This window comes from Schistocerca cancellata, chromosome 3 (genome assembly GCF_023864275.1).
Source record: "Schistocerca cancellata isolate TAMUIC-IGC-003103 chromosome 3, iqSchCanc2.1, whole genome shotgun sequence".
In the NCBI taxonomy this organism is placed as follows: domain Eukaryota; kingdom Metazoa; phylum Arthropoda; class Insecta; order Orthoptera; family Acrididae; genus Schistocerca; species Schistocerca cancellata.
In genome coordinates this window covers 186,813,026-186,829,905 of record NC_064628.1, presented here as the reverse complement: position 1 = coordinate 186,829,905, position 16,880 = coordinate 186,813,026, and the positions used below count along the sequence as shown (strand labels likewise).

Here is a 16,880-nt window from a genome sequence, read left to right as displayed (position 1 = left end):
AAATCTCTTGGACAGAAATGCCTTCTTTGCCTTGAGAGTCTGGCTTTTATGTCCTCATTGCTTAGTCCATCATGGGCTATTTTGCTTGCAAGATTGCTGAATACGTTAATTTCATCTACCAATTTTGATGTTGAGCTTCCCGCTGGTCTCTTTTCTGCTGTTTCTCATAATTTTCGTCTTTTCCCACTATACTTACAATCCACATTCTGTATGTATTAGACAATACATTCCATTCAACACATCCATCTCCATTTTCACAGAGATTTGCAATGTGATCAGCAAGACTTATCATTGATATCCTTTCACTCTGAATTTTAATCTCAACCTAGAACCTTTCTTTTGTTTCCGTCATTGCTTTTTCGATGTGTATATTGAACAGTAGAGGCAAAAGACTGCATCCCGGTCATACACACATTACAATCCGAGATCCTCGTTCTAGGTCATCCAGTCCTATTATTTCTTCTTGGTTCTTTTAAATAGCATATTTTAAACGTATTTCCCTATAGCTTACTGCTACATTTCTCAAAATTTCCAACATATTTCCTCATATTACATAGTCTAACGCTTTTATGAAGTGAAAAAATCCTAACAGTGTGTCCTTATTTTTCTTCAGTCTCGCTTTCATTATCAAACAAACGACAGAACCGCTTCTCTGATACCTTTACTTTCCTAGAGCGAAACTGATCGTCACCTATCATACCCTCAATTTTCTTTTCCCTTCTTATGTATATTATTCTTGTCAGCAGTTTGGTTACATGAGCAGTTAAGTCGATTGTCCGATTATTCTCGCACTTATCGGCCCTTGCTATCTCCAGAATTGTGTTGATGATGTTATTCCGAAAGTACGTTGCTAGTCTCATGTATTCCACTCATCAACTTCAACAGTCGCTTACATGAGACTTTCAATAATAATTTTAGGAAATCCAATGGAATGTTATCTATCCCTTTTGCCACATTTGATCTGAAATCTTCCAAATGTCTTTTTAATTCTAATACTGTATGCCCTATCTCTTCCATATGAGCTCAAAATTCTTCTCCTATCACGTCATCAATTACCCTGAAATGGGCCTGCAATTTACTCTTTCCACCTATCCGCTTTATCCTCTGGGTTTAGCAGTGGAATTCGCAAGGCACTCTTGACGTTGGTACCCTTGCTTTCCATTGCATCGAAGGTTGTTTTGACTTATACGTATGCCGATTCAGTTCTTCCGAAGATCGTTACGTTTTCGATATCTTTTCATGTACTCGTGGTATCCCCGCACTTCCGATTTATTCCATTCCTTAGTGATTTGTACTCCTGCCTTTCCCTCAGAGTTTTTGTACTTCCTTCTTTCGTCGTCAGTTGAAGTATTTCCTCGGATACTCAAGGTTTCTTCACAGTTACCTTCTTGTACCTATGTTTGTCTGTCCAGCATCTGTGATTCGTCTTCTTAGAGATGTTTACTCCCCATCAACTGAATTGCCTAATGTGTTTCTCCTTGTCGCATTATCCACATCCTTATCTAACTTTAACCTTCATTATTGAATACTTCAGTATCTCTCAGCTTTCCGCATTGATGCATTCAGATGACTCTCTTATACTTCAGTCTTTCGCTCATCATTACTGAATTATGACCTGAGCCCGTATCTGAACTTGGATACACACTGAAATCGAGTATCTGATTTCGGAATCTCTACCTCACCATGATGTAATAAAGCTGGAAATTTTCCGCATGTGCAGGCCTTCTTCACTGATACCTCCCGCTCTTGAGATTCTTGAACATCCCCAGCATACGGTTTTCTGCTGGTGCTAAAACGTTAGAAACGCTTTTCTTGGATTATTAGGAATATACATTTCATCTTATTCGAGAGAAAAAATAAATTATGTATTAAGACGAATTACACCTGAAGATGGACCCACAGGGTCCGAAATGCATCGTGCACTGAATAAAACACGAAAATTTGTGACTGAAGGCGCTTTTTAGTTCATACCTCGAGTGAAACCACATCGTGCAGTACAACCAAATTCACCAGCAAACTCACAGACACTATCATAACAGATGTAGAGCACAGGCATCCAGCGAATTTTTGGCAGGCGCTCCACATCTCTAATTTATTTTCTGAATTATACATGGAAACTGATGTGCACTTGCTAGAATTGTGTCCGGGCATATACATTGCGTATCTGGCCATCATTTACACTGTGCCAGAGCTTACGTTGGATGTAACGTTAAAAATATACATTTCAACATAAAACTCTTGACCAGTGTTAAGATGGTGATTTTTCCAAATGCGAAATTTGAGGTTTTTTTGCCAGTGTGTACACGGGTATCCCAAGGTGAATAGCCTGTGAACGAATGAGGAGGAGTACAGACCATCTGACGATTTGAATTACATCTTTTACTTGGGTGTCAAGAATCTCTATAGTCACGGAATGCAACAAAGTCTGCCATTTGGAGGGTTTTGATGGCTGTCCAAAGAGAAAATCGCGAGACTGAAAAAAAAATACCAACTGAGTGGCTGCAGATGCTGGTGTCAGATATGGCCTGGAGGCAGACCTGGTATGTCAGAGCAATTTGTAAGATGCACACAGTGACCTACCCCTGGGACTGGAATGGCTGGTCCTTTGAAATGGTTCCATCCCCAAGTAGATGATTACACTCAAGATCAAGCAGAAATACAATCTACACTAAAGAAACCTCCAGCAATGTCTCAAGTTGGCGATGAGATATGTTAGATTCACTTGTGGCATCTCCTTCAGTCAGCATCCTTAGCTGAACGAGTAGACTGATATTAAAACTGAAAACAGAACATGTGATTTTGGAAAGAATTTTATACAGTAATGAATAATTCTTCCCGCAGTGAAACCATGGAGAATGTTAGAAACTACTGTGAAATTCATTTAGTTTACTGGTGGGATGGGCATTATGGTGCAAGAAATCACATCACCAAGCGAAATTTCAAATGGGTCATCGCCTGCAATGATGGACTAGTCACTTTGGAGGTGGCCAAGGCTTCAGTGCAGCCTATCTGATTTGGTATATGTATTCTGGAGCTCTCCAAACTCCCCATGTACCATTATCAGTTTGCAACACAGTACTTTGCTGATATGAAGTTAATTTATATGGATGCAGAGTGCATTAAACTTTGAAGTCCATACGAAGTTATTAGATACTGCGCTGAGGGATTCAACACATTCAACACATCTGCTTGTGCAACTGATAATCCCTATGGCAGAACACCTCAGAATAAGAAGATTATTGGGATGATGACAGACGAGGTGAATGGCTCACAGATTGGGAAGTTTGTGTGACTCGGTTTCAGTGTGTACTTTATAGTTGCTGTTGCCACCCTAAGGTGGGCTGCAATGATGATGAATCTCCACATATCTTGCCAAGTAGTCTTTCGGACCTGCCCCCATGAACCATGGACATTGCCGTTCGTGGGGAGGCTTGTGTGCCTCAGAGATACAGATGGCCGTACCATAGGTGCAACCACAACGGAGGGGTATCTGTTGAGAGGCCAGATCAACGTGTGGTTCCGGAAGAGGGGCAGCAGCCTTTTCAGTAGTTGCAGGGGCAACAGTCTGGATGACTGACTGATTTGGCCTTGTAACATTAACCAAAACGGCCTTGCTGTGCTGGTACTGCGAATGGCTGAAAGCAAGGGGAAACTACAGCCGTAATTTTTCCCGAAGGCATGCAGCTTTACTGTATGGTTAAATGATGATCGCGTCCTCTTGGGTAAAATATTCCGGAGGTAAAATAGTCCCCCATTCGGATCTCCGGGCGGGGACTACTCAAAAGGACGTCGTTATCAGGAGAAAGAAAACTAGCATTCTACGGATCGGAGCGTGGAAAGTCAGATCCCTTAATCGGGCAGGTAGGTTAGAAAATTTAAAAAGGGAAATGGGTAGGTTAAAGTTAGATATAGTGGGAATTAGTGAAGTTAGGTGGCAGGAGGAACAAGACTTTTGCTCAGGTGAATAAAGGGTTATAAATACAAAATAAAATAGTGGTATTGCAGGAGTAGGTTTAATAATGAATAAAAAAATAGGAGTGCCGGTAAGCTACTACAAACAGCATAGTGAACGCATTATTGTGGCCAAGATAGACACGAAGCCCACACCTACTACAGTAGTCCAAGTTTATGCCCACTAGCTCTGCAGATGACGGAGAAATTGATGATGAGATAAAAGAAGTTATTCAGGTAGTGAAGGGAGACGAAAATTTAATAGTCATGGGTGACTGGAATTCGAGAGTAGGAAAAGGGAGAGAAGGAAACATAGTAGGTGAATATAGATTGGGGGTCAGAAATGAAATAGGAAGCCGTCTGGTAGAATTTTGCACAGAGCATAACTTAATCGTAGCTAACACTTGGTTCAAGAATCATAAAAGAAGGTTGTATACATGGAAGAATCCTGGAGATAATAGATGGTATCAGATAGATTATGTAATGGAAAAACAGAGATTTAGGAACCAGGTTTTAAATTGTAAGACATTTCCAGGGGTAGATGTGGACTCTGACCACAATCTGTTGGTTATGAACTGTAGATTAAAACTGAAGAAACTGCAAAAAGGTGGGAATTTAAGGAGATGGGACCTGGATAAACTGACTAAACCAGAGGTTGTACAGTGTTACAGGGAGAGCATAAGGGAACAATTGACAGGAATGGGGCAAAGAAATACAGTAGCAGAAGAATGGGTAGCTTTGAGGGATGAAGTAGTGAAGGCAGCAGAGGATCAAGTAGGTAAAAAGACGAGAGCTATTTGTAATCCTTGGGTAACAGAAGAAATATTGAATTTAATTGATGAAAGGAGAAAATATAAAAATGCAGTAAATGAAGAAGGCAAAAAGGAATACAAACATCTCAAAAATGAGATCGGCAGGAAGTGCAAAATGGCTAAGCAGGGACGGCTAGAGGACTAATGTAAGGATGCAGAGGCTTATCTCACTAGTGGTAAGATAGATACTGCCTACAGGAAAATTAAAGAGGCCTTTGGAGAAAAGAGAACCACTTGTATGAATATCAAGAGCTCAGATGGAAACCCAGTTCTAAGCAACGAAGGGAAAGCAGAAAGGTGGAAGGAGTATATAGAGGGTCGATACAAAGGCGATGTACTTGAGGACAATATTATGGAAATGGAAGAGGATGCAGATGATGATGAAACGGGAGATACGATACTGCACGAAGAGTTTGACAGAGCACTGAAAGACCTGAGTCGAAACAAGGCCCCAGGAGTAGACAACATTCCATTACAACTACTGACGGCCTAGGGAGAGCCAGTCCTGACAAAACTCTACCATCTGGTGAGCAAGATGTATGAAACAGGCGAAATACCCTCAGACTTCAAGAAGAATATAATAATTCCAATCCCAAAGAAACCAGGTGTTGACAGATGTGAAAATTACCGAACTATCTGTTTAATAAGTCACAGCTGCAAAATACTAACACGAACTCTTTATAGACGAATGAAAAAACTTGTAGAAGCCGACAGTCTTTCGGCCATGAGGCCATAAGATAAGTATTGCACTGCAGCTGGAAGTGGTGCTTCATCTGTGCAGATGGGTTCAGAACCATCCCATTCTAACACTATTCACGTGAGAGTGGTTGAGGTGGCACACTATGTGTGTGTGTGTGCGTGCGTGTGCGTGCGTGCGTGCATGTTTATTTGCTTCTTTATTTTTCAGCTAGACCCCATACAGTGTGAATACTGTAAAAAAAAATCGATGGTAGTATTACTAGTAGGATGTACCTCTGCGTAAAAGCTATCTTGTTTTTCAAACTTTTTTATTATAAATATAACAACTGTAAAAAATGTATTTTCAATGCTAATAAACTATAAGTTAATTTGTTATATGTAGTGTTGTCCAAATAATTGTTTTATATATGCTCTGAATTTCGCCTGAATTGCATTCAGACTGTTAAGTGTAATCGCATTCACAGGCATTCCTTCAGTAACTTCAGCATCCACTGATTTTATGCTTAAAAGGCTTTTAGATGCATATTTCGGTGCTGAATGACTAGAAGCATTTATGCACCTGTTCTATTTGTTTTATATTCGCACTGTGTTCAGGCAAATAGTCAACAAAATCACATTATTAAGCTCTAATAAATGGACGCCAGCATTTCAGTCTGCCTGCCACAGTCAGTAAAGCACTGTATAGGTCGTTTACAACTGGTGTGGCAGTCATTAAAACAAAGGCGTTCTTCGCTGCAGCAGTGTCTTCTCATGAAATTTCAATCATCAACTTTCTCCTCAGATTGTGAAAATATTTTGCTGTCACCCACCTACATATGGAGAAGTGATCATCATAATAAAATGAGAGAAATCAGAGCACGCATGGAAGAGTTTAAGTGTTATTTTCTTCCGATGCTGCTCAAGAGTGGACCATTAGAGAAGTAGCTTAAATGTGGTTCGATCAACCCTCTGCCAGGCATTTAATTGTGAATTTTACAGTAAACATGTAGATAGAGGTGTTGATTTAGATGTTTAAATTCACCAAGCTTGACAGTGTAATGTATATAACTGCCATCTCAGATTTTAGCTCTAGCACTGGCTCTCAATGCTATCGACCACTGATGGCTCACCCTTTAATATAATGATATCAATAAGAGTTGTCATCTTTCTGTCTATGAACCCTATCATACTGGATAGATGGTCCTATTTGTACCATGCATACTACACTCTAGCACCAAGATGTTGAATGTTCTCTATTTCAATCACTGCATTAGAGTCACTGTAGGGTGCTAGGCCTACATTCACATGTTTAGATCCACTTGCAGTCACATTGTACATTTTGATGAACAGCGGCACTCTGCTAGTACTTATTTGATACTTGAGCTCCAACTGTAGCTGTGCTACAGAATAGTTGAATGACACCGGCATTCTGCTAGTACTTATTTGATACTTGAGTTCCAACTGTAGCTGTGCTACAGAATTGTTGAATGACAGTCATTCTGATCGGTCAGGAAGACATTATGTGGAGAGTGACTGCCGTTCCTGCTGCTGCTGTGGTGGTTCAGGCAGGAACACTTGCATGTCCTCATCTGTAACAGCAATAACAAAGCCCTAAGTGTAATGCAAAACATACAGACTAATAATAGTAATTAGAGATGGATGAAAAAAATTCTTGCTAATAGTCTTCTTCCTCCCAGCTGATCGCTGCTACGTAAATGTTTCATACTGGTCATTTCACTACAAAGTGGAAACAGGATGGAGCTCAAGCAATCGTATTATAAAAACTAAAATTGCTTGAGGGATGAGGGCCTCAGCTTTCACGCCATTGGCAAGAACGTCAGTGATCCAGGGCTCAGCAGCAATCGACCGACTCGTATTGACATCATCAAACAAATATGATGCCGATGCCCTGGGGTTGGTAGAGGGGTGGGGACAGCGGTCGTAGGTGGAGGGATTTCTCGGAAATAAGAAAGTAGAAGGGAATTCCGGAATACTGATGCTGACCTCATCATTATTGAAATGACCTCTTAGTCGCAGTTATCTAGGCCCTGCAGTGATCCTCTGCTCTCATGAACCTTCGCCTAGTGGTCATGCGACTCCTTTACATCTGGAGAACAAGCTGGTATATTGCCAGACTGACTATTGCACAACGGGGTCTGTGTACTTTCCTATTATACACTATATATAGCATCTGTCTGCAATATGGTCGATCATTCACATGCTACATCTCGTAACACGAGCATCAGACTTCACGTATTAGTATACTGTTGGTAGCACGTAACTCACGTCATTTGTCCTGTAATCAGTACACTCGAATTCCGTGTCATGAAGAAGCTATCTACAATTTTCTATGGACATGTTCAAAGTCTCGTTGATTCGACGCAATTACGTGCAAAATTTTTTTTGTCGCAACCGACAATGACTTAAGCAAATACATATTTAGATCAAGCTGTTTATCACGTGGTTTACCCGAAACATGTGGATTTGTGATGATTACTGATGAAATCCTCTTAGCGTTGCTATTTCACTGAAGAATGTTTCAGGTTAAAAGAAAAACCTATCTTTCGGATCATATTTGTGTAGAGTGCAGTGCAAACTTTCCTGTTTGTATGCTTTTTGCCTGATGCAAAAATGTTTGTTGTTTGTAGGGAGGATCAGTGGACCAGCGACTGCCATTCGCCATCGTTGCGGGAGTCAATGTCCTGGCTGCATTCCTCATGTCTTTCTTACCGGAATCAGCGCTGCAGAAGTTACCTGAGACATTGCAGGAAGCTGCAGTTTTTGGGAAAGAGCAGCCCTACTGGAGCTGGAAGCCTAAGCCCGCGGCCTCTTTCTTTGCAGAAGAACAGAAATGCTTAAGATCTACTGCAGGCAAACCTCTCCGGGGAGTGTTTTCTTCTCACAGTGATGGCTGCTTCACTTGCCGCTGCAAGTGGTACAAGAATAGTACTGCTACGGCAAGATAGTCGACAGATCTTAGCTTCCGGAGATTGCTCGGCTTATGCAACACTGGAGACGTCATAGAGGAAACTGCGAAGTGTTAATTCATTTGACTACTTTTTCAATAAAATTATTTCTCATTTAACATCTTTGACATCGATATTATTACTGTCTTAGAAATGGTGCAAATTCTCCTAATTATTTCTTATCGTTAATTTCAGCTGTTTGAGATTAACCTGAGTATATAGCCTTCATTAACAGTTTTACGCCACTGAGGTTACAGAATATTTGTGTAGATTCACGAAAAGCTGCATATTCCCACTTTTTCAGATTAGATTAAATCTCAGCAGTTCCTGTCCTAAACATAAGGAACTACGGCCAGTTGAAACAATAAAAGCCTAAAGCTGTTAATGAATTTAATAGGCAGGTAAGTATGACATGTTACACTTGTATAAAGGAAATTCTGCTTTGGATTCCGAGCGACAGGTAACAAAAAGTAAGAGTAACTTGACAGAATGCTTTGATATAATTTTTTCTGTGAAGGGCGAGGCAATTTAATACACCAAAACAGGTAGTGTCGTCAGCATATTTGAGTCATTAGGTGGACCGTGATGTTTGAGAATATCTAAAGTAAAGAAGATGGTTGAAGCACGCCAGCAGCAGGGTAAAAGCCGCGGGAGCTGTTTCTCGTTGTGGGACGTGCAGGCCGGTTATCTGGCTCTGTGTTATTCGGCTACCTCTTTGACTGCCCTCTGGGCACTCTGGTAGCAGTTGCCGTCTGATGCTCTCTGCACCATAGAAGCCTGTATTGGCTCTAACACTGGATCTCTGCCGAGCTCGGATAACACCAACACCATATCAAATCTTTTATTCATTAGTAAAGACGAACTGCAACACTTAGCATAGAGTGGAGTGCATGTAATTACTTGGAACCCTGTGCAAAAGTATATATTTGTCAGTCAGGCAGAGCTGCTGCTGACAGATTATCTGAAAATGAGAGAAGCTGGAGATTAAACAAGAAAGAGTCAACCTTTGCTGATCATCTTTCAATAGAAAACCACTCATATGGCACAGAGTGTGAAGTTTCTCATTCTGTTGAGGAAAGTAGAAAGATGACCTTACTTGACATATTGGAAATCAACATACGTGTGACACAAATGCCAAACTCAATTTCCTTTTGCCCTCTGTTAAATTAAGTTCCAGTTACACAATAATTAGCTTACAATTGTAAATTCATTTTAATATGTTATTTGTTGTTAAGAGTATCTGCACGCAGAAACTTGATGTTTCGCTTTTCTAATTATTTTTGGCACAATCGCTTTTTTATGATGAAATCATAGCCGGTTTCGGCCTTCAAATGGCATCCTTAGATTCTATGAGCGGCGTCTGATGAACAGTTTTCCACGTGAGTTGACAACGCATGAACATTTGTTATTAAAATGCCGCCCAGTTACGATTGTACTATAAAAAGGTGACTGTGTCGAAAATAATTAAAAATAATAACTTACAGTACATCAGTCAGCGTCTCTGTAAACGGAAAGTCGCTTTTTCCAAAAGTTGATGGTTGATGTTTCTTTTTTATGTAGATATTTCTGTAGAAGATGAAAGAACTAAACACTTCCCTATACAAATACTGCATGCCGTCATTTTTGTATCTTTTGTATATTCTGTATAAATAATATCTGTGTGAAAACATACGTCATATTTTTCCGTGTTTGCGACACTCAGTTATCACCTGGCGATGGGCTGAGAAGGCGGCAGTCAGTTGGAGAACAAATTAATATAATTTTACAGAACGTTTTGAACAGAACAATATTCCTCACTAAAATATTGTTGGCACAATTACAAACCCAAGGAAAAAATAGCTCTTGCTGCGGCTTCGTCGGTAACAGCAGCCACTTCATTACTCGATGGTAAAACTGTTCATAAAATGTTTAAAATCCCGTTATATTTTGATATTAGTGAACACAGTGAATGCCTTTTCCCCACTACGCGTTTGTTGCTTATTAATGTGGGAAGCGTGCACCATGATTAGTCGTAAGGCGGTAGAGATGATTGACAAATTTATAGAGATATTCGACAACATCAACGCATGTATGGCGCTACATCTCTTTTTTTCAGGCTATTTGTAGCAGACATTACCAGTTGTTCACCGGGAACAAAGGGGCGATGAGGTAAGGGCATGCTTGAAGAGCTCAAGGCTGTGGCGTCACATCACGAGGATGCACTTTACAGTGAACATGCGGCACCGGAGGCTACACGAATGCACAGGAGTTTCCTGATTTATTCTTTAAAATTAGTGAGGGCACATATCCGGAAGAAGATGGCCAAACTGTTATTATTATCTTGTTCTGTCAAGCACCGACGGGAAATTCATTTAGAATGAATTGAATGAGATTATTTACTGTTTCCACAGCATTCACCATCTCACTTATTCTAGAGTAAAAGTGCCTCACGATCCCATCATACACAATTAGTGAGCGCGCACGGCTGCTACTACCTTTCATGCCAACGTTCTCTTGCATTCTCAACGAGGTTTTGTATTACTTTTTTGCAACGGAGCCCATAAGCACAGTTCAAACGACGAGAAAATTATCGACTGTACTCCATATACACATCAATGACAATACGTACACATGCCCTAGGTCTCATATTAAATATTAGCAGTTAAGACTCCATACGCCCCACGATTCAGACCCCGCTGTCTACGGGAGCCGGCACGTTAGTTCAGCGTCTTCGGTCAGAGGGTAGCTGCTCTCCGTAATAAAAAAAAACTGAGTTAATGGAACAAGGCTGAACTTGAACAAGTGTCATAGGACGTCCGCTCCGAACAAATAGAACGATCAATTACGATCAAAAATGAGATGAACAAAAAAAGGATGTAGTGTCTTTGATTAGCAATCAAAGCGTCAACGGTCCCGGATTCGAAACCCGCCACCTCCTAAATTTTGATTAATAATCGGCATAGGCTGCCGAAGACTTCCAGCGTCATCCTCATACTGCCAACTGCCTTGTCAAACAGGGTGGAGGAGCCAACGGAGGTTCAGGGCACTCTCTTGTCTTCGGGTGGGGAACTGCTCCTAAAACTGGAAGAATCAGCAATGATCAACAGCATGAGGATGCAAAAGACAATGGAAACCACTGCATTAAAGACACATTACGTGTATCCATAGGACATGTGGCCTATAATTGAAAAACTGTCATAGGATTCCGGAATAGTCCCCCATTCGGATCTCCGGGAGGGAACAGCCAGGAGGAATATGACCATGAGAAAAAGACTGAATAATAACGAAAGCCACTTGTGAGAGGGAGTGCTGAAAATGCCTCCGAACTATTTTATGTGAATATACTTAAAGCTTCCAGAATGAGATTTTCACTCTGCAGCGGAGTGTGCGCTGATATGAAACTTTCTGGCAGATTAAAACTGTGTGCCCGACCGAGACTCGAACTCGGGACCTTTGCCTTTCGCGGGCAAGTGCTCTACCATCTGAGCTACCGAAGCACGACTCACGCCCGGTACTCACAGCCTTACTTCTGCCAGTATCTCGTCTCCTACCTTCCAAACTTTACAGAAGCTCTCCTGCGAACCTTGCAGAACTAGCACTCCTGAAAGAAAGGATATAGTGGAGACATGGCTTAGCCACAGCCTGGGGGATGTTTCCAGAATGAGATTTTCACTCTGCAGCGGAGTGTGCGCTGATATGAAACTTTCTGGCAGATTAAAACTGTGTGCCCGACCGAGACTCGAACTCGGGACCTTTGCCTTTCGCGGGCAAGTGCTCTACCATCTGAGCTACCGAAGCACGACTCACGCCCGGTACTCACAGCCTTACTTCTGCCAGTATCTCGTCTCCTACCTTCCAAACTTTACAGAAGCTCTCCTGCGAAGCCATGCTAAGCCATGTCTCCACTATATCCTTTCTTTCAGGAGTGCTAGTTCTGCAAGGTTCGCAGGAGAGCTTCTGTAAAGTTTGGAAGGTAGGAGACGAGATACTGGCAGAAGTAAGGCTGTGAGTACCGGGCATGAGTCGTGCTTCGGTAGCTCAGATGGTAGAGCACTTGCCCGCGAAAGGCAAAGGTCCCAAGTTCGAGTCTCGGTCGGGCACACAGTTTTAATCTGCCAGAAAGTTTCATACTTAAAGCTTTTTAAATAAAACAAACGATATTAACATTCTGAAAGAAGTATACACATTGCGAAAATATCAGATCACATTCTACATTTCTGTTCTTCATGTCTACATATTAATTTCTCAACATAGGCGAAAAACACATTTCTCCCAACAAGAGACCCTTTTGTTGATACCGTCACTGTAGAATGTCTGACTTCATTTACGGAGCTCCAACCTTACCTCTGCTTGCACCATCAATATCAAAGTGGAGTTCTCGAAGGTGTTCATTAAATTTTGGAAACAGATGAAAGATGGATAGCACGAAACCGTGCAGGATGACCGCTTACAGTGAAACCAAGGGATCGTATTATTGCAAATGCCCTAGCAGTTGTGTGTAGTCTGGCATTGTCATGACGGCGGATAGGGTGCTTCATGTGTGGATGGACTCTTCGAATTTTAAACTCGATTGCAGTACGCTGTTTCCCACGCACCGACATAGTTACGTTACACGTCTCCATAATTAGGAGCCCACTAACGTCAGAGGACTACGAGTATGTTGGCATGAAGAATGAAGGTAAAGGATGTTGTAACAACTGATTTATTTAAAGAGCTTTAACCGTCATCACATGAAAAATTCCGAGTCTTACCTTACGACACACACTCATACATTTTTTTGTTTTAGAGATTTTATGATGACCATTACTTCTAATTATGTGGTGAGGGTCATATTAATATTACTGAAGTTATTTGAAATGGTTGGTCTGAGACATTCCATAGAAACATTTACTAAAGCTGACATTTCTTTTTTTTTCACGACAGTAACGAAGAGCTTATAGTTTTTGGAAATTTGTGGTAAGTTCCCAAGAGACCAAACAGCTGAGGTCATTGATCCCTGGGCTTAAACACTGCTTAAACTAACTTAAACTCACTGACGCTAAGTACAACACACACGCCCATGCCTGAGGGACGACTCGAACCTCCGACGTGGGGAGCCCCAAGAGTTTATTAAACAGTTTTGCAACGCTGCACGCACCTCCTCCTCATCTCTGAGTCTGCCAATCTTCACTACATTCCACATTGTCTTTATTTTGGTATCTGATGTAGCTATATATTTCTCGGGATGCATTTGCCTCGGTGTCATATTAACTTAGTATCAGCTCTTTGTAGTGTACCTGGCCGTTGTGGGTCAAGTCGTATTCCGCTATATGAAAAATCGTCGCGTCAGCTAAAGACAGTCGCGAGGTTTAAGTAAAATATGGGGGCCAAATATCGACAGACCTACTGTACGTACCGTATCTGTTCCTACAGAGAGGGTGTACGAGAAAAGATGTGCACGGAAGCCAGGAGAATGCTGACTACTTGCTGGGTGTCTGGTATGCAGTCCATGGACCCAGAAGACGTGCACAGAATAGGTGGGATTCTGAAATCTCACTGGAAAAAAAAAACAAATAATTCTTTTTACTGTAATGTAAGAAAGCTTTTTGGTATTACGTTTAGATCAGGGGCGCTCTTTGTTTGAGGTCTCACAGAGTAAGACCGTATTAGCGTTATGTTAATGATCTGAATTGAAAATGCAGTTATGCAACGCACATCTGGAAATGGATGGTTGAAAGTAACAATACGTGTTCAGTCGACATTTGAGAGTTTGGCATAAGTCGTTAGTCGGAAAGTTTCAGAAACTTCCTGCAGCAGAGAAGACACATCGGACAAGCCCACATGGATGTGGCACAGCATAGCTGGTCCACAATATTCCACACGGTGACCGGAATTATATACAAGTCAGATTCATAAAAAAGAGTTAATCCTTCAACAGAACCCTGTAACGTACGGTACAGGAAACAAGTGAAATAGTACCAGGCGATACCAAACTAAATTGGACCAACTAACACAACCAAAATCAAAATCAAAATCAATATTTTATTTTTCCTCGGTACCTTGTAATCAACTATAGCGTCAGTATCAGAGATTTTCCTGACACAGACAAAATTTCCAGTTTTTCCTGTGTGTTACCCTTATTACTCGAGTAATCCATGGCTTTTTTGTAGGCGTTTCTTTAATCTGAGATCCGTTAAGGAAAAATATATTTCAGATGAGGTGAGGAATGATGATTTAATGTCTTGTCTTTTCATTCATGTCAGGAGCACTCTTTCGTGTGTTTCCTCAAATAATCAATTTTTGCCTTGATGGCTACAGTCCTCAGCTCAGATTTAGTAGATTTTATATCCTGAAAAATATGAATGATTAATATAAGGAACGATATGTCAAGATCTGAGCATCAACGACTTCTTTGTTTTTTTTTGCTGTTAATTAGGTCTTCAAGGTGATATATGAACAATTAAAATGACCTGCAAGTTCTTGGCATACACATACTACTATGAAGGATTTTTACGTAGTTATTTTTCTGCCTCATATGCTTCCATATGTTGCTTCAAGAATAACATTTTAATCTCCATATTTGCAAATTTTTGAAGATTTGTGATGAATGTCGCAGTTTCTCTCTGTTTCCGCTCTACAGAAGTGAGCTGCTGACATAATTCTATAACACTTATCTATAGCAGTGGATGCTGATGTTCAGGGACATAGATTATGACGATTGTGTTTGACTACACTAATTTATTTATTTTATTTTTTATTTAATGGCCTTCATTGCACCACTCCAGTCAGTTATAAAAAGGGTTTGTACAAGCTGCTGTTATTCAGTAATACAAGTCAAATCCTTCTGTCTTCGTCTGAGATCTCTTTTCCTGTAGTCGTTTCACTGATGTTTATTTGTAGACTGGTCTGTGTGCCTTGCAGCATTCTAGTTTTCTCTATTTCTTTTTTAGGTCATATAGTCTTACATCTTCCTTAATTGTGTGATGCACTTAATGGTGCTCTTACTAGTCCATAATTTTTCTATTATTCCTTTACTAATTCTGTTTTCATCAGAGGTCCAAAGAATGAGATACGTTTCATCCTGATTGTGCTCATGACTGGTTCCATTTTCTCGTATACTGTTTCATTCGAGACTATTTCCAAATGTGTCTTTACTTGGTGTTGGTTATTTGTGCATGTCCTAATTATCCTTTTTTGTCTTTAGTAACCTATCAGTTTTGCCTGTTTTAGTTGTTTTCAGTTGCATGTGTTATTTCTGTTAGTGAAATTATTTTATAATATATAAAATGAATGTTAGGACATCAGTCGCTTTTTATTTAAGACCCAAATATCGAGCTCTTTCAGTCACAGACCATCTTCATGGATTCTATACAAAGATAGAAGAAAATACATGTAGCATACAGGAAATGTTACAAAACCTTTTCCAAGAATGTGCAAAACATACCTGAATACTTGCAGGGTTAAAGCAGTCTAGGCCACATCACATGTCATTACTCAAATCATGTCTCACATGTAGAGCATGCCATGAATTCCAGTAAACATACAGCACTTTTAAAATCAAAAATACTAATAACCTGCATAGATAGAGCAGTACTAAAGAGAATATCAGAGGTATAAGTGCTATAATTGGACAAAATATTGAGGAGTTGGTCAAAGATCTTTACAAAGTATTTTCGTCGTATGGTACAAAAATGTCTCAACGATAAGCTTCTTGTTGAATGCAGAGGACTGGACTATGATTGGCGAACATCTTTGGTATAGTGCACACGTAAAGAGAAGAACGAAGTTGCTATACCCAAACACAGAATAACATCGATCGTACAATATATGGTAGAAATCATTACAAAAATCTTATGTTATACATCAGCCTAATCACTGCATACATTCAATGAAATGTGTACAAACAAACGTCAATTATTTCTAAATGAAATAAAAATAGTATCCATCACATAAAAACAAGTGAAAATACGCAACCAGAAATCGGCTGAAATGTTACTCAGTATTCATATAGACCTGAGATTCAGTAATTAATCATTATTGTAAAATGTCGAGAACTTCAGGAATAAAACATCACATGTAAATAAAGTTCAGTTAAAGTGCTTAATTAAAAGCCTAATATATCTGTTACACTGGTACCATAAGATAGGGGGGAGGGGAAATAATCACACTGTAACTAACTATGCGTCTTAAGCTGGGAGGTTTTTCATACCTCCTAATAATACAGAGTTAATAATCCAATGTTACATCACGTACATTATTTGCTGTCAGACTCACTATTAATGTACTCTCTCTAATCCTTCACTGTTCTTTTTAATGAAATAAATATCATGGCTGATATTCCCCTTTTAGTTTATGACATATGCACGTAAATGTGTACCCTATTAATATTATTATATAGGTCTCTGGTGTTGAACAGTAGTACAGTATTAATTTGTCGCTTTCACTGTAATATATCCAGAAGTAGTTAGATTTCGTTATGAATCCGTTGTATAGCACTCAGCAATTTGAAGAGTTA

The 16,880-nt window shown here is 40.2% G+C and overlaps 1 protein-coding gene across 1 annotated transcript in view; it reads left to right on the top strand.

The window, feature by feature from the left end:
* Window positions 1-8,407, top strand: part of LOC126176192 (organic cation transporter 1-like) — a 180,318-nt gene extending 171,911 nt beyond the window's left edge. The window contains exon 9 of the mRNA XM_049923336.1: window positions 8,090-8,407. Within this exon, the coding sequence (XP_049779293.1) occupies window positions 8,090-8,407 (318 nt within the window). The remainder of the gene's footprint in view (window positions 1-8,089) is intronic.
* The last annotated feature ends 8,473 nt before the right edge of the window (window positions 8,408-16,880 follow it).